The 20,814-nt window shown below is 56.5% G+C and overlaps 1 protein-coding gene across 1 annotated transcript; it reads left to right on the top strand.

Moving 5' to 3' along the window:
- The first annotated feature begins 19,993 nt into the window (after positions 1-19,993).
- On the top strand, positions 19,994-20,533 carry NANOS2 (nanos C2HC-type zinc finger 2). Its single transcript, XM_054009621.1, has one exon. It carries the CDS (start codon positions 19,994-19,996, stop codon positions 20,531-20,533), a length of 540 nt encoding a protein of 179 aa, XP_053865596.1.
- The last annotated feature ends 281 nt before the right edge of the window (positions 20,534-20,814 follow it).

Raw genomic sequence — 20,814 nt, 5'->3', positions numbered from 1 at the left:
GACTCCAATGGAGCTACGGCCCATTGACCCCAGCTGGGATCTGGCCCATTGACTCCAATGGAGCCATGGCCCATTGACACCAGCTGAGATCTGGCCCATTGACTCCAATGGAGCTACGGCCCATTGACACCAGCTGGGATCTGGCCCATTGACCCCAATGGAGCTACGGCCCATTGACACCAGCTGGGATCTGGCCCATTGACTCCAACAGTTAGGCTCAGCGGTATCGGGTTGGAGCCCCCTCACAGGTATCGGGAGAGACCCCTCCCCCTCTCCCTGCCCCTGAAATCAACGGGGCTAATGGGGCATTGGCCATGGTAGGATGGGCCCATTTGGGTGGGAAGGTGGCGCTTGCTGCCCCCTAGTGGTGTCACTGCACATGGATGAGGCCCAAGTGTTTGGGGGCTGCTTCCTCCCTGGCTGCATGGGACGGGGCTGCAGAGGGGGTCACTCACATCCTGCTGGTGGGAGGGGGAAAGGGGGAGGGCAGGAAGGCAGCCATACCCCAGGGCCGAGCTAGCTCACCTGGAGAGCCAGGGGCCCAAGGGGGCTGGGAATGGACCTGGGAATGCCCCTGGTGGCTTGGCTCTCACCTGGCTGGCTGTCTCCACGAAATGAGTTCACTGGGGCTCATCCCAAGACGCCTTGGGTGGCTGCCCCCCGCCATGGGGAGCACTCTCCAGTGATTGCAGTGGGGTCTCCCAGGCCTTGGGGCTGGATTGAGAGTCCAGGAGACTGATTTTTCTGTGTGTCCTCCAGACACCCTCCCCTGCCCTAGGGCCTCCCTTCCAGCGTGGTGGTGGGGAGCTGTGCTGGGGCTGTCAGAGATGGGGGCCACCACTGGCACATTGTAAAGTCGGTGCCCGTGGTAGGGACCCCTCTCCCTGGGCTGAGAACCCCCCAAAATTGCTTTGTACAAGAGGCACCAAGCGGCTGCCCCCCAGAACCTCACACTGCCCCCTGATCTTTACCCCCCACTCCTGCTCTCCCTCCCCAGCTCTCCCACTGCCCATGTCCCCTCCCCTGCTCCCCCTCCAGGGAGAACCACCAGCCACAAGCTCCCTCTGGTTGCCCTATGACATCATGGGTGACATCACAAGGAAAGGAACCTTCAGAGGGGGGCCCTGGACACGGAGGGTGACCCCGCAGAGGGGCTGGGTCAGGGAGGTGGCATCTTGGTGGCCAGGTAATAAACCGCCTTGCAGGCCCCGGGGAGAGGTTTCATGGGAGCCCCATCACCTGGGCTGTTCAGAACCAGGCTGGGCCCAGCCCTGGGGAATAGGCTATCGGGGACCATCCTGCCCCAGGTGGGGATGGGCTAAGCGGGCCTGAGGAGGGTGTCTCCATCTCTGCTGGGATCCTGCTCCAGGTGTGGGGTGGGCCCTGAGGGGGCATCTCCCTCTCATTCACTGGGACGAGGCTAACGGGAAGGGACCCAATAGGCCGTGTGGGCGAGATGGCCCAATAGGCCGCCCCATTCTCGAACGTCCCTGGGTCGGTTGGTCTCAGACAGGGAGTCACTGACGGCTGCTGGTCTCGGTGACACGGACATCTGAACCGCAGGGAGCTGGCCCAAGACCCACCTATGTCCTGTCATAGGAGTGGCCAACTGGCCACCAGATTTCAGTGGCTTGGGTCCCTCATGGGCTGGGGCCCAGCTGGTGGCCTAAGGGAGAAGAGCTCTGTCCCCGTCCCGCAGGTTCGCTGCTTCCAAGGAGAACTCAGAGATGGTTTTTTATCTTAAGCTTCCAGCAGCTCCCTGCTGTGTCCTGGGCCCTGCCTGTTTGCTGAAGGATTAGGGGTGACTAGCTCACAGTGGAATAATTGTGGGGGCTCAGGGCTGATCTGACACCCCCCACCCCTCCCCACTGTTCTCTGCACAGCGCTCCGGCATGGCTGGGAGGGGAGGCAGCAGGATGGCCTCCTTGGAGCGGCGCAATCAAGCCCTGGTGAGTATTCCCCCGTCCTGCTCCGGATCCACTGGTGTCCTCAAAGAACCTCAGTTTCCCCTTCTGGCGATAATGGCTCAGCCATGGCGGAGGAGGGAGTTATAGGGGAACTTTGGACCCGGCTCCCCATCCAGCCTTACTGACCTCTGTTCTCTCCCTCCCGGACAACCCTCCCCCAGATGGAGAAGATTAAATCCCTGCAAGTAGCCAACGCCAACCTGCGGTACATGGTGAGTCCTCCAGCCTCTGCCCCGGGAGCAGCCCAGGCTCCCCTCACCCTGCTGGGGGTGGGGGTGGGGGTGGGGTGGGTTTGGTGGGCTGGCAGCTTTAATTCATATGCCTGAGTTGTAGCCCCAGCGTGCCGATGCCCAGACAGTTCTGTGGCCAATGCCCAGGCTGGGGGTCAGACCTGACAGATCCCCCAGCTAACGCCCAGACTGGCGATCCGCCCCGCCACAGCGGGGTGTTCTTCAAGGACGATAGCAAACGCAGTGGCCGTTCCCCCTGTCGCTAAGCTGGCCTGTCTGCCCTTGTCCCTACAGAATTTGCGGTTGAAGGAGGAGAACGAAGGTGAGAGGATGCAGCCTGTCGGGGTGTCCTGGGCCTAGCTGAGGCCTCCAGGTTGGCATGATCAGTAGGCAACGGCCCTGTCTGGGGTTAGAGACGGTGTTGGACTCTAACCAGGGCACCAGACCTCCTTCCGCCTGTGTCCTGGGCTCTCCAGCCCTGCTGTTTGCCAGCACCCACCTGGGGCAGAGACATCAGTGGCCAGCCTGGGTTTGTGGGACTACTCTGGGGGCCCACACAACCACAGCTGCTGCCCTGGGTTTGGGTGACTGTCACCCACTGGTGAGTGGGTGTTGCAGGGCACGCGCTGTGCTGATCCACAAAGGCGAGGAGTCTGTTACAAGCTCTGGAAGTCCCTGGTCCAAGCCCTGGTATGATGGTAGCGATCATATTACTACTGAAGGGCCTGAATAACCTTAACTCTGCCCTGGGTTTGGGTTACTATTTCTGAGGCCTACACAACCTTAACTGAAGTTAAGTCTATACATTTACAGTTTATAAGTATCTACATGGGGAACAAATATTTACTAATGCGCTCTTCAGTCTAGCAGAGGAAGGTCTAACACAATCCAATGGCTGGAAGTTGTAGCTAGACAAACTCAGCCTGGACATAAGGCATCAGCGTTGAGCAGTAAGTGTGATTAATCCTTGGAACAATTTACCAAGGGTCGTTTGGATTCTCCATCACTGTTTAAATCAAGATTGGAGAGACAAGGTGGGAGAGGTAATATCTGTTATTGGACCAATACGGTCTCTCTAATACTGTGGGATCAATATGGCTATAACAACACTACATACAGCAAGCTGTTTTTCTAAAAGATCTGCTCTAGGAATTATTTGAGGGGAAGTTCTCCAGCTGGGTTATCCAGGGGCTCGGACTAGATGATCACAGTGGTCCCTTCTGGCCTTGGAACCAATGAATCTATGAACTCTGCCCTTGGGTTTGCATTACTGTTTTTGGGGCCTCCATAACCTTAACTCTGCCCCTAGATTACCGGCCCATCCCACAGTGGTCAATGGTAGCTTTTCCTTTGTCTCTGAAGAGAGCCAAGCTGGGCATCCAACTGCGATTGGATGGGGGATGATTTTGTACCATTAGAGACCTAAATTCACAGAGCACCCTGGAATTCACAGCTGGAACAGATAGAAGTTTGGGATTTCCCTTCCACAGGGGATACCGACGTTTCAAAATTTGAGAACAAACTTTTTTGAAATGTCCCATTGTGTGAAATTTAAAAAAATATAATCATGCCAGGCCAGCCGACGTGCTCCTTTTGGGTAACATCAAAAGGCTTTGTTCCGATTTTGACCTTTAAAAAAATCCATCATGTCAAATATCTCTATAAAACGGAACGGGAATGTTTCTGAAAGGCCCTTGTGGCAACGGGACGAGGTTCGTCTCTTCCTCTCCACAAATATTGTTTTATATTGCAGTATGTTGGTAATTCACAACTACTATAAAATCAGTCCTGCTGCTTGTCAGAACGTCAGAAATGAAAATCTGTCGCAATCTGGAGGAAAGATCTGAGGTCAGAGGGCGTTTTCCAACGGACAAATGCCCAGTTGGAAATTTTTTGTAGATTCCTAGATGCTAAGGCCAGAAGGGACAGTTGTGATCATCAGGCCCAGTGGCTCTCAACCTTTCCAGACGCCTGTACCCCTTTCAGGAGTCTGATTTCTCTTGCGTACCCCAAGTTTTACCTCACTTAAAAATGACTTGCTTACAAAATCAGATCTACAAATACAAAAGCATCAATCCACACTGTTACTGACCAATTGCTGAGTTTCTCGTTGCATTCTAAAAGAAATCGATTGGAATATAAATATTGTACTTACATTTCAGTGTGTAGTAAATAGAACGGTATAAACCATTGTCGTTTGTACTGACTTCGCTAGAACGTTTATGTAACCTGTTGTAAAACGAGGCCAATATTTAGATGAGTTGATGTACCCCCTGGAAGACCTCTGTGTACTCCCAGGGGGATGTGTGAGACCCCTGTGTACCCCCAGGGGGACGTGTGCCCCTGGTTGAGAACCACTGATTTAATCTGAGCTCCTGGACAACATAGGCCAGAGACGTGCCCCGCAATAATTCCAACAGCAGGTTTTTTAGAAAAACATCCAATCCTGATTTTAAAATGGTCAGTGCTGGGGAACCCAGCCTGCTCCTCGGTAAATTGTTTGGGGTGGATTCTCCAGCGCTGGCCCTGTTTAAATCAAGCGGGGATGTCTTTCTAACAGATCTGCTCCAGGAATTATTGGGGGAGGGGGCAGGCTAGATGATCAGTGCTCTCCTCTGGCCTTGGAGTCTATGAACAAAACCTATGTTGGCCACTAGACCCCGCTCCTGGCCGGAGACAAACCAGCTCCTTGGCCACGTGACCAGCGCTGGGGAGGCTGAATGCAGCTGGCTCTGTACGATGCCACACATGTTGGTAACAGCTTCACTCTTTCATCCCCTTGCCCCAGTCTTCAAGTCAACAGAGGAAATCCTTCTCAGGTACGTGAGGCCCCGTCAACCCGATCCCTGGGCCGGATCCCCCCGGGTTCACCCCTTTACCCCCAGATCTGGTCCTTGTCTCTAAAAGGGGCTGCACATTCTAGAGATGATTGGCGGGGGGTCGCGGGGGGGGGAGTGTAGAATTATGGCCAGTCTGCCCTAGTGGCCAGAGCTCTGGACTGAGACTCAAGGGACTTGGCTCTGCCTCTGGCCTCCAGCCTTGGGCAAGTCATGTCCCCATTCCGTGCCTCAATTTCTCCCTCTGTATAATGGGGACAATGACACTGCCCTCCTTTGGAAAGCCCTATATGGGAGCTAGGGCTTGTCATTATTTAAGGTCCAGATGGCAGTGGAATAAATATGATACCCAGGGGCCAGTTCAGTGTGTCCCAGAGATGTGAGTGGTCTAGGGCAGTGGTCTCCAAGGAGGAGCGCTTTTTTTCTTCTTCTTCTTCTTCGTCAGTTCGGGCGGGAGTCCAAGCGGCATTTTTGTTGTTGTTGTTGTTGTTGCTTTGGCAAAAATGGTAGAGCCGGCGCGGCGGGGGTGCGTGCTCAAAACATTTTTACTGATAGGGGTGCGCGACCGAAAAAGTTTGGAGACCACTAGTCTAGGGGTTAGAGCAGTGGTGGGTGGGAGGTAGGACTCCTGGGTTCTATCCCCAGCTCTGGGAGGGGAGTGGGGTTTAGGGGTTAGAGCAGGGTGGCTGGGAGCCAGGACTCCTGGGTTCTAGCCCCAGCTCTGGGAGGGGAGTGGGATCTAATGGTTAAAGCAGGGTGGCTGGGAGCCAGGACTCCTGGGTTCTAGCCCCAGCTCTGGGAGGGGAGTGGGGTCTAATGGTTAAAGCAGTGGGGCCTGAGAGTCAGGACTATCTAGCTATTAGAGCAGGCAACAGGCATCTAACCTTGATGGAAGCCAAATCAGGAGTGTGAAAACTCCCTAGGTATCATCTCAAGGGAAGAATGGGGGGTAGCAGAGAGCGCCCTTGCCCTCAGGCATAGAGCTTTCCAGCTACACAATCCCATACACCCTGGGGGGCAGCACTGTCAAGGGACAGCGCCCCCTGCTGAGCCCCCCTCCCTGCAGCACAGCGCCCCCTACAGCAATGCCGCGGTCAGCACTGGCTGTGTGGGGTGGGCCCGTGTGAGCGTGCCCAGTGTGGCGCAGGAGGGACGGGATTGTGGACGCTTGCACTGAATTCCAGGGACAACGACAAGATCAAGCAGAAGATCATTCAGCTGACGGAGCTGCAGGAGAGCCTGGTGAGCGGGGTTCTGTGGGCGGGCATAGGGTCTGCCCCTGGGCCCAGCGCGGGGGGGAGGCTACACAGCCCTGGCATCACCTGGCATCCTACCAGCTCCACACACCGATCCACCCCACCTTCTTACCCCATCCCCCCAAGCCTGATCCTGCCAGGGGCTGGAGGCAGCCCCATGCTGGCCCTAACGCACCATCCCCTCTCCCTCAGGTCTGCTCCCAACTCGCAGCCCTGGGCTCATCTGCTGTGTGCCTGCCCCTTTAAATGCCCCTGCCCTGAGTAGGGGTGTTCCTTGCACCCTGTGATTCCTGCTCTAGGACCTTCTATGTAGCCCCCCTGCACCCTGCAGAGACACCAACCCGTCAAGAACCTGGATGAGAGCTCGCACCAGACGGCCTGGGGGCATTTACTGAGATAACTGGGGCTGGTTCCCAGCTCCCCCATACTGCTCCTGACTTAGGGGTAAAGTCACTTTGACCCACCTGTATTCTGGGCCCTGCCCCCAGTGTCCCTTAGAGCAGCCCTGAGGCTGCCCTAAATTATGCTCTGTCCCCTATGGGCCCTGAGAGGCAGAGAATAGCCACAGCGCAGTGCAATGGAGCGTGTTACCACAGGGGGCGCTCTGCTCTCCACACCCCATTGTCCTGACATGCTGGAGGGGCAGAGAACTCGGGTGGATAAAGATCCATAAAGCCCGCTTGCAGGTTTGGTGATGGACAGCGGCTCTCTTTCTCCTCTTCCAGCAAGACGAAATTTACATCCTGGAAGAGCAGCTGTGTAAGTACCCGACGGGGGGGGTCAGAGCCCCGGTTACTGGAACTCAGCTGAGCTCTGAAGCCAAGGGGACTAGGCCCAGGCTCGCCAGCTGAGGACCTGGCACACTAGCTCCTACCAGAGTGAACTGGGGAGGTGGGAGCAGAGGGTTGGATTTTACGCACCTTTCCTAGAAGTCAGAGGCCTTTCAGTTTGCTTAGTGCAGCCCGACCATGTTTTGTGGGGCAGGCTGGGTATTTGGTGGGGATCAAAGTCCAATTTTCACAAGTCCAGCAGGAGTCAGAGTCTGAAATTAACTTATTCCCAGGAGTAAGATGACTTGCCTCATTGTGCAGGCGCTGCCCACACACACAGTGACCGAGATCCAGGTCCCCATTGTGCCGGGCACTGCCCAGACACACAGTGACCGAGATCAGGGCCCCGTCGGGCCGGGCGCTGCCCACACACACAGTGACCGAGATCCAGGTCCCCATTGTGCCGGGCACTGCCCAGACACACAGTGACCGAGATCAGGGCCCCGTCGGGCCGGGCGCTGCCCACACACACAGTGACCGAGATCCAGGTCCCCATTGTGCCGGGCACTGCCCAGACACACAGTGACCGAGATCAGGGCCCCGTCGCGCCGGGCGCTGCCCAGACACACAGTGACCGAGATCAGGGCCCCGTCGGGCCGGGCGCTGCCCACACACACAGTGACCGAGATCCAGGTCCCCATTGTGCCGGGCACTGCCCAGACACACAGTGACCGAGATCAGGGCCCCGTCGCGCCGGGCGCTGCCCAGACACACAGTGACCGAGATCAGGGCCCCGTTACGCCGGGCGCCGCCCAGACACACAGTGACCGAGATCAGGGCCCCGTCGCGCCGGGCGCTGCCCAGACACACAGTGACCGAGATCGGGGCCCCGTCGCGCCGGGCGCTGCCCAGACACACAGTGACCGAGATCAGGGCCCCGTCGCGCCGGGCGCTGCCCAGACACACAATGACCGAGATCAGGGCCCCGTCGGGCCGGGCGCTGCCCAGACACACAATGACCGAGATCAGGGCCCCGTCGCGCCGGGCGCTGCCCAGACACACAGTGACCGAGATCAGGGCCCCGTCGGGCCGGGCGCTGCCCAGACACACAGTGACCGAGATCAGGGCCCCGTCGGGCCGGGCGCTGCCCAGACACACAGTGACCGAGATCAGGGCCCCGTCGGGCCGGGCGCTGCCCAGACACACAATGACCGAGATCAGGGCCCCGTCGCGCCGGGCGCTGCCCAGACACACAGTGACCGAGATCAGGGCCCCGTCGGGCTGGGCGCTGCCCAGACACACAGTGACCGAGATCAGGGTCCCGTCGCGCCGGGCGCTGCCCAGACACACAGTGACCGAGATCAGGGCCCCATCGCGCTGGGCGCTGCCCAGACACACAGTGACCGAGATCAGGGACCCGTCGCGCCGGGTGCTGCCCAGACACACAGCGACCGAGATCAGGGCCCCGTCGGGCCAGGTGCTGCGGACACAAAGTAACCAAAATCAGGGGCTCCCTGTTCCGGGCACTGAACAGACACATAGTAACAAGATCAGGATCTCGTTGTGTCGGGCACTGCCCAGATACATGGGCCTGTTTTGTACACAGATTTTGCGCATGGGTTAGGGATGTGAATTTTTTTTACCCATCTTGCTACACTGATACAACCCCTATTAGAGACACAGTGAGGCCTGGCCTACACTTAACATTTAGAGCAACGGAGCTACCGAGCTCAGGGGGTGTGAAAAATACACCCCCCTGAACGCCGCAGCTCTGCTGACCGAACCCCCAGGGGAGGTGGATTTCCTACAGCGCCGGGAAACTCCCATCTGTCGGTGCAGGCAGCAGCTACAGTGCAGGGCTACCACAGCGGGATAGCTACAGCACCAGAGCCGTGCCACTACCGCCTGCAGCGTAGACAAGCCCTTACGCTGGTAGAAAGATTCCTTATCCCCAGATCCCTGATCCCCCCTTCCCGTATGGAGATAGCTGTCCCGGCAGAAGCACGTCTCTACCAGTATAACTAGGGAGTTTGTACTCCTTTACCTACATCAGGTGAGTTACAGCTGTGTGACTTCAGTGTGTGGACAAGGTGACAGTGGGAGCCCTGCCCCATAGAGCTCGCAGTCTGAATGGACAGAGGGCGGGGTGGGGAAACTGAGGCACAGAGCATGGATGTGGTTTCCCCAAGGTCTGGGGCAGAGCTGGGAGGCGAAGCCAGCTCTCCCGAGTCGTAGTGCAGTGACTGATCCGAGACTTGGACACTGCCCACCACAGTCTATTTTACATTGATACTGGCCAGTTTCGCTGGCCTGGCCCCTGCAAGGGCAGGCGACGGGCCCCTCACTCAGGTGTTGGGTGCTCCCCCCAATGGAGGGGGCCCACGGACTCCAGTGCTGGGCTCGGCGGCCTGAACCCCTGAGGCTGTGACGCTGGGGCTGCTGGCACCAGACAGCCACGGACGTGATCTCAGGCCGAAACGTTGCCATTGGAATTTGAAAGCTCCATCCGTTCTGCAGCAACGTTTCCGGTCGGTTTTCGGTTCCCTAAAACCTTGGGGGTTGGTTCGTTTTTTTTTCAATCCAGGGCTAACTTGCCCTGCCAGCATCTCTGTAAATATCATGGGGACCTGAAGGAAAGGGGAACCGTGGCGTACCCTTCACTGCGGCTTGCGTGGGAAGGGTTCCCTCCAGCGAGCCGCGGCCGCAAAACGCGGAGGCAGAACAGAAAAGGCCAGAGCATGGCGCTGATTTCGCTGAGCCGCGGGGGCAGATCTGCAACTGGGGTAAAGCTGCACGGTGCTATTGGCTCCCGTAGGGCGGCGCCAGCGCACACCAGCTGGGGATCTGGCCATGGTGAAGTTGCAGGGCACCCGGGGAGATTGGAGGAGTGGGACAGGCAGGGGGACAAGCTGGGACGTAGACGGGATTGGGGGTTCTAGGATAGGGGGAAGGGGCGGAGAGCTGGTGAAGGAGACGACACAGCGCCAAGATCCCTGCAGCCAGCTGACCCCTGCTGTCCTGTGTGTCCTCTTCCAGGTGCCTGCACTTGCCGCGAAGGAAAAAGGTTTGAACTCTCCATTAAACTCTCCCTACCCAGCACTGAGATGGCAGCAGCCCCGCTCCCCTCTATTTCTGTCCCCCCAGCCTCCCTCCTCCCAGTCCAGCTCCGCACTGCCCCGGCATCCCCATGCGCCACCTTCTAGGGGTGGGATGCCGGGAGCGCAGTCCGGAGGCCCCAAAGGAGCAGTGCTGCGTGCACTAGTGACAGATGGGAGACTCGGAGCTGGGGTTCCCAGACCAGTGCCGAGGGCTACAAGCCGGAACGCGTCTCCCCTGGCTCAAACCCGCCGGATCCAATTCGCATCAAACTCCCCCCTGAATCCTCAGCCCTCAGGAGCCCTCGCAACGCGCTCTGCAGGCTGGCGGGAGAGTCTCCCCCAAAGGCCACTCTTGGCTTTAGAGTGTCAACCATCTGGGGCCCCCTAATGAACCTCCCCTGTGAGGGATGGCTTGCCCACCACAGGAATGCAGCCACCTCTGGGATGGGGCCCAGCAGCTGTTTATACCGGGAGCCCTGGCTCAGGAGGGAGATGCAGCCACCTCTGGGGTGGGGCCCAGCAGATGTTTAACAGGCACACGGCGCTTTAGGACAGGAAGTGCAGAAGCCTGTGTCCACGTGGAACGGCAAGAGGGCAGATGCGGACTCACACAATGTGAGAGCTGGCCGCAGGAGGGAGAAGCTCTGTTTGATAAGGCAGATTCGCTGCTGGTGTAAATTGGGGTCGTGGCATTATCATCTGGGGCTCAAGCTTTATGCCACACTGGGGTACACTGACTGGGAGGGGAGAGCGCCCCCTACTGAGCCCCCATCCTGCTCCCTGCAGCACAGCGCCCCCTGGTGCCACGCTGGGGCATTGGGGCTGGCACTGACCGTGAGGGGAGAGCGCCCCCTACTGAGCCCCCATCCTGCTCCCTGCAGCACAGCGCCCCCTGGTGCCACACTGGGGCATTGGGGCCGGCACTGACCACGAGGGGAGAGTGCCCCCTACTGAGCCCCCATCCTGCTCCCTGCAGCACAGCGCCCCCTGGTGCCACACTGGGCCATTGGGGCTGGCACTGACCGTGAGGGGAGAGCGCCCCCTACTGTCCCTTTTGGATCCTGAATCACAGCCTGTGAATGGGACGTACTTTACTAGCCTATTGGGGGGGGGGGGGGCTGCAGGGGACGTCTCCGGCCAACTCCTGACCCTTGTCCCTTTCTCTCTCTGCCCCCCCATGTCTCTCTGCAGAGAAGAAAATACAGAACCTTTCCACACGTGAGGGGCGAGCTGCCTGCTGAGGGAGCCGGGAGCCACCCCCCTCCGCGATGGACAAACCCAGCGGGAGCCCCGGCCTGTTCCACCGCCCGGACCCGGAATAAACTCCCCTCCCATCTGCCAAGGGTTGTGACGTGCATTGTGGGGCGGCTGGTGACGGGGCGCCCTGGGGCTGCTTCTCAGACCCCTCTGGCAGCATCAACGGGGCAGAAAGGGCTGATGGAGAATTGTCCAGTCATGGATTTACAGGGGCTGCTCTGTGCCCTGGTCTCTTTGGGGCTGGTTTATGCTTAAAACGTACCCAGGCGTAGCTCTGTTGGTCAGTGGTCTCCAGCCCTGCTCATAGGCGCCGACCCTGTGGGTGCTCTGGGGCTGGGGCGCCCACAGGGAAAAATTGGTGGGCGCTCTGCACCCACCGGCAGCTCCCCGCTCCACCCCCTGCCCCAGCTCACCTCTGCCTCCGCCTCCTCCCCTGAGTGTGTCACCGAGTCCTGCTTCTCCCCCGTCCTTCCCAGCTCTTGCGCCGCAAAACAGCTGTTTCGCGCAGCAAGCGGTGGGAGGGAGGGGGAGGAGGAGGAATGCGGCGTGCTCGAGGAAGAGGCGGGGCCGGGGCGGGGATTTGGGGAGGGGTCCAATAGGGACAGGGAGAGGGCGAGGCCAGGGGCGGGGGGGGGGCGAGCACCCACTGGTGCCAAGGAAAGTTGGCACCTGTGGCTGGGTTCACCCATTCAGGCTGCTGAGGCTTTCCAGTCCTTATGCATTAACGGCCCTCCCCATCCTGGGCTTTTCCAACAGCGTCAGCCCAGGTCACCCCAGCAGAAACGGGAGCAGAAAACTGGCTTTACCCACTGGAAATGCAGCCACCTCTGGGGTGAGGTGGGGGCGGCCAAGCAGTGCACACGGTCGAGCCGTTCAGCAAGTGCCAGGGCACTTTTGATGACTGGAGCTGAGGAGGGCCAGGGCGGCTGAGCCAACACCCGTGTCCCTCCTCTGGACTCCTCTGGCCAATAGGACGCCCTGGTCTGCATTAGCCATGCCCCCACCCCAAAGAGGAAGTGAGACAGGGCAGGGGGCCATATGCTCAGGAGCGGATTCACCATGAAACAAACCGTGCGGTGGCACGGGGCCCCCAGCGACAGGGCCCCCCCCAAAATGCAGGACAAATCTCACCTGACAACTGCCCCTGCATCCCAGCCGGCAGCATGGCAGGGCTCATGGCCGGTGGCCCCACCCTGCTCCCGAAAGCGGCCAGCTGCTGGCCTGTCTCTGCGCGCCCCTGGCCGGGGGGAGGTGGCTCTGTGCACTGCCCCCGCCCCGGGCAGCGCACAGAGACCCGCTGCCCCCCTCCCCACAAGGGGCGTGCAGAGATGTGCCAGCAGCAGGGCCAAGGCGACTCCCTGCGCGTGCTGCCTCCCTCCCTCCGTGCTGCGCCGCTTCCGGAAGCGTCCGGCATGTCCCTGCGGCCTCTGGGGGGGGGAGGGGGTGTGTCTCCACCCCGACTCCGCAGCTCCCATTGGCCGGGAACTGCGGCCAATGGGAGCTGCAGGGGCGACACCTTTGGGCAGCAGCGCACGGAGACCCCCTGCCACCCCGCCTCAGAGCCGCTGCCAGAGGGGTATGTGTGCCGGTCGTTTTGGGAGCCGCGCTGCCCGAGGTAAGCGCTGCCCCCCTCCTGCCCCCCCAACCCCTTGCCCCAGTCCAGAGCCCGCACCCAAACTTCCTCCCCGAGCCCGCCCTCTCATCCCTCCCGCCCCCCAACCCCCTGCCCCAGTCCAGAGGCTGCACCCTGCACCCAAACTTCCTCCTAGAGCCTGCCCCCTCCCCCTTCCCGTCCCCAACCCCCCCGCCCCATCAAGGTACCTCACTTTATTTTCATTTACTTCCCATTACTTATAATATAGGAGGAGGTAAAAAAGAATGAAAAACAGGGAGGGAGGGAGATAAGAGAGAATGGTCTTTTTCTTGGCTGGGTCCTGAGGGGGGGGGACCCCCAAAAATGAAGCTGCGCACAGGGCCCCACTAACTCGAAATCCGCCACTGCATATGCCCCTCACTGAGAGGGACTGGAGCACATGGCCCCCTCCTTGTGCCCCCACCCCCCAAGCCCACCGGCGCTGGGGGGTTAAATCGGATCCCCGGCTGGCTCACCATCGAGTGCCTGTGTCCAGCTTGGAGGCTTCCGCGCCCATCGGGGTGGCCGGGGGGTAGCCTGTGGGTGAAACGAGTTTGTCAGTTCTCGGTCCAGCTCCCGACTGGACATTAGCTGCCCCCCTCACTGGCACCCTCAGCACAGGCCCCGCCCCCCGGCACGGGGGTGAGGCACATAGCAGTGTGGGGGTGAGCAGGGAGATAGCCTTATGGGTTCCCCAGGGATTTCCTACCCTCCTCCTGGGTCTCAGCCACCCCTTTTCCTGTCCCCCAACCGTCCCCCACCAGGGCCAAATCCTGCTCTCAGCAATGTTGGCATAAATCTGGAATCACTCTGGATTGACACCAATGGGCTCAGATCAGAATGTGGTCCCATCCCCATAGTGGAGTCGCTCCGGATTGACACTAGCGTTATCACCTTTGAAATGCAAACCACATCCCCAAGGCCAGCCTGCCACCACCCCAAACCCCAACCACAAGGCAACTCCGCAACCCATCCCCTTTCAACAGCCACTTATAGTTAAGGCTAAGTTTTTTGAGCATTGGCCTGCTATACCCAGGGTTGTGAGTTCAATCCTTGAGGGGGCCATTTAGGGATCTGGGGCTAAAATCTGTCTGGGGATTGGTCCTGCTTTGAGCAGGGGGTGGGACTAGATGACCTCCTGAGGTCCCTTCTAATCCTGATCTTCTATGATTTTGTCACAGATATTTTTAGTAAAAGTCATGGACAGGTCATGGGCAATAAACAAAATTCAGGGAAACTTTGACCTGTCTGTGAGTTTTACTAAAAAAAATCCATGATACAATCATATGGGAAGACCCTGGGCAGATGCCGGGTGGCTGGGAGCTCCAGGGCCACCCCCCAACCTGAAGCTGGGAGCTGCAGGGTTCCATCCCCCCGCGGCAGTTGTTAAACAATAGAATACCATTTATTCAAATATTTGTGGACGTTTTCTACGTTTTCAAATGCATTGATTTCAATTACAACACAGAATACAAAGTGTACTGTGCTCACTTGAGATTATTTTTGATTAAATATTTGCACTGTAAAAAAACCAAAAGAAATCGTATTTTTCACTTCACCTCACACAAGTACTCTAGTGCAATCTCTTTACCGTGACAGTTGAACTTACAAATGTGGAATTATGTACATAAAATAACTGCAGTCAAAAATAAAACAGTGTCAAACTTTAGACCCTACAAGTCCACTCAGTCCTACTTCTTGTTCAGCCAATCGCTCAGACAAACAAGATTGTTACATTTATGGGAGATAATCCTACCCACTTCTTGTTTACAATGTTTACAGCTGTTCTCATGGCACTGTTGTGGCTGGCGTTGCAAGATATTTACGTGCCAAATGCGCTAAAGATTCATATGTCCCTTCATGCTTCATCCACCATTCCGGAGGACATGCGCCCAGGCTGATGACGGGGTCTGCATTTAGGCCGCATTTAGGCGGTGTGTGTGTGGGGGGGTCTGCTCCGGGTCTTCGGCAGTGGGGGGGTCTTTGGTGCGGCGGAAGCCCCGGAGCGGACCCCCCTCCGCCGAAGTGCTGCCGAAGCCCCGGACCGCCACCGGGTATTTGAATCGGGCCTTGCAGTTCATAAATCCAGGGCCGGATTTATGAACTGCGAGGCCCGATTCAAATAGAGGATCCGCCCTCTGCTTGCTCTCTCCGAGCCTCAGTCCCTCACAAACACCTTTAAACAGCTTCGCCCGCTGCAACGCTGCCCCCAGCACGGCCCAGCCCTGGCTCAGGCCCCCCCAGTGCACAGGTGCCAGCCCCTGTAATCGGACACAACCCTTGGATCCCATGTGCCTTCAGACCAGCCGGTTCTGGGGAGGGGGTAGTTCCTCCACCGCTCCTCAAGCAATCTCCTGGGGTTAGAACTCCCCACTGGGCCCCTCCCTGAAATGAGGGACCCTCCAGCTGCCCGTGGCAGGGAGGCCAAGGACAGGGGTGCCCTGAGTGGGAGGATCAGGCCCCTCGTGAAAGCCCGATGGGGGCGGGGGTGAGATGACCCTGTTTAGCTGCTCTTCCTGGCTCTCAAGGGGATGCAGGTGGCTGGTCACTTGCAAATCGCAGAACCCAGGTGTCCGGGGCTACTCTCCGGGGATCCCCACACTGGGTTGGGGGAGGAAGAGCAGCGAATGCATTTCTGCAGCAGACCCCTGTGGGCAGTTCTATCCCCCTGCACCAGGGCAATTCCCGGTGGATCTGCAGGGGAGAATCCAACCGCGAGACACACACACCCCTGCGTTTTCACTGGCCCTGACCCAGCCTCATGGTCACAGATCAAGTGACTGGGGGGGGGTTGTGTGTGTCACGGCCCCACGGGATCTGTGCTAGGCCTCGGCTTTTAAGCCGTCTCGTGGAGGAACCCCGTCAGTGTGCCCCCCTCCTCGCCTCGTGTCCTGCACTGCCCTCCAAGAGCAGACTTAGCCCTTTGCCCTCCACTGGGTAACCAGGGGAAACTGAGGCACACATCGGCCTCATAAACATATTACAGAAAATTCCCACTTCGTCACAGGGGGCACTTTGTCCGGCTTGTTTACACGTTGAGCTTCACCCCACCCGCCCAGACGGAGCAGGTATGGCAGTCCTTGCTCACTCAGCACAGCTGCTGTCTCCTTTCACCTCCAGCCCCGAACCGTCTGTGTCTCCTTTTCTATGTCCTGAGTCTGGTCCAGTGCTTCTCCACCAGGGCCTTCCAGGGGGTACATCGACTCCTCTAGAGATTTGCCTGGTTTTACAACAGGCAGGCTACATAAACAGCACTAGCGAAGTCAGTGCAAATTAAACTGTCATACGGACACAAGTATCAGGGGGTAGCCGTGTTAGTCTGTAGCCACAAAAACAACAAGGAGTCCGTTGGCACCTTAAAGACTAACAGATTTATTTGGGCATAAGCTTTCGTGGGTAAAAAACCCACTTCTTGGGATGCATGGAGTGAAAATTGCAGATCCAGGCATTAGATACTGACACATGACGAGCGCAATGAGAAAGGAAGCACCAGGTCAGTTATAGCGCGTATATGCTTTGGTATTTTGAGGTCTGCTTCTGTAAGCAAGTCGTTTTTATGTGAGGTGAAACTTGGGGGTACGCCCGGGGGCGGCTCCAGGCACCAGCGCAGCAAGCGCATGCCTGGGGCAGCAAGCCGCGGAGGGCGGCATGCCGGTCGCTGTGAGGGCGGCAGTCAGGCATCCTTCGGTGGCATGCCTGCGGGAGGTCCGCCGGTCCCGTGGCTTCCGCGGCAATTTGGGTACGCTGAAGGCACGGGACTGGCAGATCATCCGCAGAAACGCCGCCGAAGGCCGCTTGACTGCCGTGCTTGGGGCAGCAAAAAACAGAGAGCAGCCCCTGGGTACGCCAGACAAATCAGATGCCTGAAAGTGGTACCGGAGTCTGGAAAGGTCGAGAACAACTGCTCTGGTCAGTTTCACTCAGTCCTCAGGGGTCTGTAACTTACCTCCCTAGAGCATCCAGGGAGGGGAGGTGCCAGGGAAAGATACAAACTTCCAACTTGTTCCAGACAGAGTGGCACCGGGGCAGGTGCGATAGACACATAAACAGACAAACATCAGAGGCCCCAATTAATGCCCCGAAAGCAGGTTATGATTAATCATGTTGGTTAGGGTCGTGCCTAAGGCCCCACCCAGATGGGGGCCCCATTGCACTTGATCTGCACAGGGTCACAAAAGGTCTCTGACCCAAAGAACTGACCCTGGAAATAGACCAGAACAGAATGAGGCAGGGGTAGCGCAGAAGGAGCACTGGGAGGGCAGCAACCAGGGAAATGAAATACAAGACACCTCCCCTTACTTGAAGGGGAGGGTTGAAATGCCAAACAATCAAAGGCCCCAGTGCCGCACTTTGCTTTGAAGTCAATGGGGCTGCTGGCAGACATGTGGGTTTGCAGGCTTGAGCCCCAAACTGGACTTTTCCAAAATGTGAGGTGGCTCCACAGAGCTAACTTGGCCTTGCTGTGAGTCTGCAAAAGTGTTTTTTTCTATTCCGGTTTTCCTTGGCAACGTTAGCACTTCAATGAGCTGGTCAGGACTGTTTCGCTTGACTAAGGAAAACAAGACAACACATCATGAGAGCTGGCTACATTTAACTGCTCAAATTTCCTAATATTGATGGCTTGATGTTTCAACCTGCATTCATGCTGGCGCTTTTTTGCATTTAATTTCCCTGTCTTTTCTTAGGCATTGTCTACATGGGGAATTCTGGGATAACTCAGGTATTCCATAATACCTCTCCTCCCCACGGTCTATTCCAAAACAAACTCACTTTACTCCAGCATATTTCCCTGATTCGGAGTTATTCTGGAACAACTATTTCACTCGATAGCAATTCCAGGATAATGCAGGCGTTCCGGAATAACTCCCTGTCTGCACACTCTATTCCAAAATCAATTGAGAAACAGGGTGGCAAAATTTGCAGATGATACAAAACTTTTCACAATAGTTAAGTCCCAGGCAGACTGCGAAGAGATACAAAGGGATCTCACCAAACTGGGTGACTGGGCAACAAAATGGCAGATGAAATTCAATGTTGATAAATGCAAAGTAATGTACATTGGAAAACATAATCCCAACTCTACATACAAAACGATGGAGTCTAATTTAGCTGTTACCACTCCAGAAAGAGATCTTGGTGTCATTGTGGAGAGTTCTCTGAAAACATCCACTCAATGTGCAGCGGCAGTCAAAAAAGCAAACAGAATGTTGGGAATTATTAAGAAAGGGATAGATAATAAGTAGGGCCCTACCAAATTCACGGCCATGAAAAACGTGTCACGGTCCATGAAATCTGGTCTCCCCCCGTGAAATCTGGACCGTTGTGTGCTTTTACCCTATACTAAACAGATGTCACGAGGGAGACCAGAGCTTCTCAAATTCGGGGTCTTGACCCAAAAGGGAGTTGCAGGGGGGTTGCAAGGTTATTTTAGGAGGGGTCGTCATATTGCCACCCTTACTTCTGCGCTGCTGCCTTCTGAGCTGGGCGGCTGGAGAGCAGCGGCTGTTGGCCAGGTGCCCAACTCTGAAGGCAGTACCCTGGCAGCCGCAGTGCAGAAGTAAGGGTAGCAGTATTGCAACCTCCCCCTACAATAACCTTGTGACCCCCACACGACTCCGTTTTGTGTCTAGACCCCTACAATTACAACACCATGACATTTCAGATTTCAGGGGAGGGATAGCTCAGTGGTTTGAGCATTGGCCTGCTAAACCCAGGGTTGTGAGTTCAATCCTTGAGGGGGCCACTTAGGGATCTAGGGCAAAATTGGTACTTGGTCTTGCTAGTGAAGGCAGAGTGCTGGACTTGATGACCTTTCAAGGTTCTTTCCAGTTCTAGGAGATAGGATATCTCCATTAATTATTTTTTTTTTAAGTAGCTGAAATCATGAAATTTACAATTTTTAAAATCCTATGACCCATGAAATTGACCAAAATGGACCATGAATTTGGTAGGGCCCTAATAATAAGAGAGGAAAATATCATATTGCCTCTATATAAATCCATGGTTCGCCCACATCTTGAATACTGCATGCAGCTCTGGTCGCCCCATCTCAAAAAAAGATATATTGGCATTGGAAAAGATTCAGAAAAGGGCAACAAAAACGATGAGAGGTATGGAACAGATTCCGTACGAAAAGAGATTAATAAGATTGGAACTTTTCAGTTTGGAAAAGAGACGATTAAGGGGGGATATGACAGGTCTACAAAATCATGACTGGTTTGGAGAAAGTAAATAAGGAAGTGTTATTTACTCCTTCTCATAACACAAGAACTAGGGGTCACCCAATGAAATTAATAGGCAGCAGGTTTAAAACAAACAAAAGGAAGGATTTCTTCACACAACACACAGTTAACCTGTGGAACTCTTTGCCACAGGATGTTGTGAAGGCCAAGACTATAACAGGATTCAATAAAGAACTAGATACATTCATAGAGGATATGCTACTCCCGACTAGGACATGAGTTTCTGGAGCAGAAGGGAGGGGAAAATGGAATTCAGTTTTCTAGAAGAGGGGTGCGTCTGATGTAGCAGTAGATTTGCTATAACTGAACCTTGATACACCTCTACCCCGATATAACGCTGTCCTCGGGAGCCAAAAAATCTTACCGCGTTATAGGTGAAACCGCGTTATATCGAACTTGCTTTGATCCGCCGGAGTGCGCAGTCCCGCCCTCCCGGAGCGCTGCTTTACCGCGTTATAGCCGAACTCGTGTTATATCGGGTCGCGTTATATCGGGGTAGAGGTGTATTTAGCTCATTAATCTCTGCTTGGGGATGCTTTTCTGTTTTGATTTCCGGCCCTTTAAATCTCAGACTCCACCTCCTTGCACTGGATGGGCACAGTGCAGCCTGCTCGCAATGCTGCCTACTGCAGGCCAAGCCTATTAAAGGAACAGGGGTCGAGGAGTTTTTTTTGCAGAGGAGGGGGCTTCTCTGATGAGCACCATGCTTCCCGTCTGGCTTTCCGGGCCACCTTCTCCGCCCGTCACGATCGCGCATGACTTCAACATGTGGCGGGACTACTTGAACCTGTCAAAGGTTCTTGGCGAAATCATTGAGGAGCACAGAAGGGGGTCCAGGAGCCTCCTAACCTGTGAGACGGCAGATCCCTGCCTGCCAGGGACCTCCCTTCAAATGACTCCGGGGGACGCCTCGAGCCCGAAGTCATCGGGGTGGAACAGGAGCAACGGCAGCAGCTGTCCTCAAAGTGGGCAGAACGGGGCGGCCACCCCTCAGACGCCCGGCAGATTCATATGCAACTTCTGCAGGCACAATGGGGAATCCAAGAGGGTCTACTCCTCCCACTTGCTGAAGCAAGCGGATGGTACCGTGCTGTGTCCCATCCTGCGCAACTACGTCTGCCCGGTGTGCGGTGCCACGGGCGACGGTGCCCACACGCTGAAATACTGCCCGCGCAATCAAGAGAAGCAGTCCCTCTACTGCAAAGGCGGGCGCAACTCGGCTGGCTTCGTAGTGAGACGGTGAACGGCAGGGGAAGAAACCTCCTCCACCCTGGGACAAAACCTGGGACCTTTCACCAGGGAGCCAGAAGGGGCTTGGAATTGAAGTTTAGTTTTCCCCCGTTTGTTTCCTAGTTCGCATTTAAATTCCAGGGTGGATTTGACGCAGCCACGTCGAAAGTCGCCCTGGTTTCTTTAAATCCCCACAGCAGCCTGGTTTTGGTATCCCTGCCTTGCGATGACTTCCGTCGGAAGAGAACCAGTGCCAAAGAACCGGAAGTTTCATCGTTTTGCCCTTGTCCTGCT

Source organism: Malaclemys terrapin, chromosome 20, assembly GCF_027887155.1.
Source record: "Malaclemys terrapin pileata isolate rMalTer1 chromosome 20, rMalTer1.hap1, whole genome shotgun sequence".
Lineage (NCBI taxonomy): Eukaryota > Metazoa > Chordata > Testudines > Emydidae > Malaclemys > Malaclemys terrapin.
The sequence above is the reverse complement of the archived record's forward strand: the minus strand, read 5'-3'. Positions and strand labels throughout refer to the sequence as shown.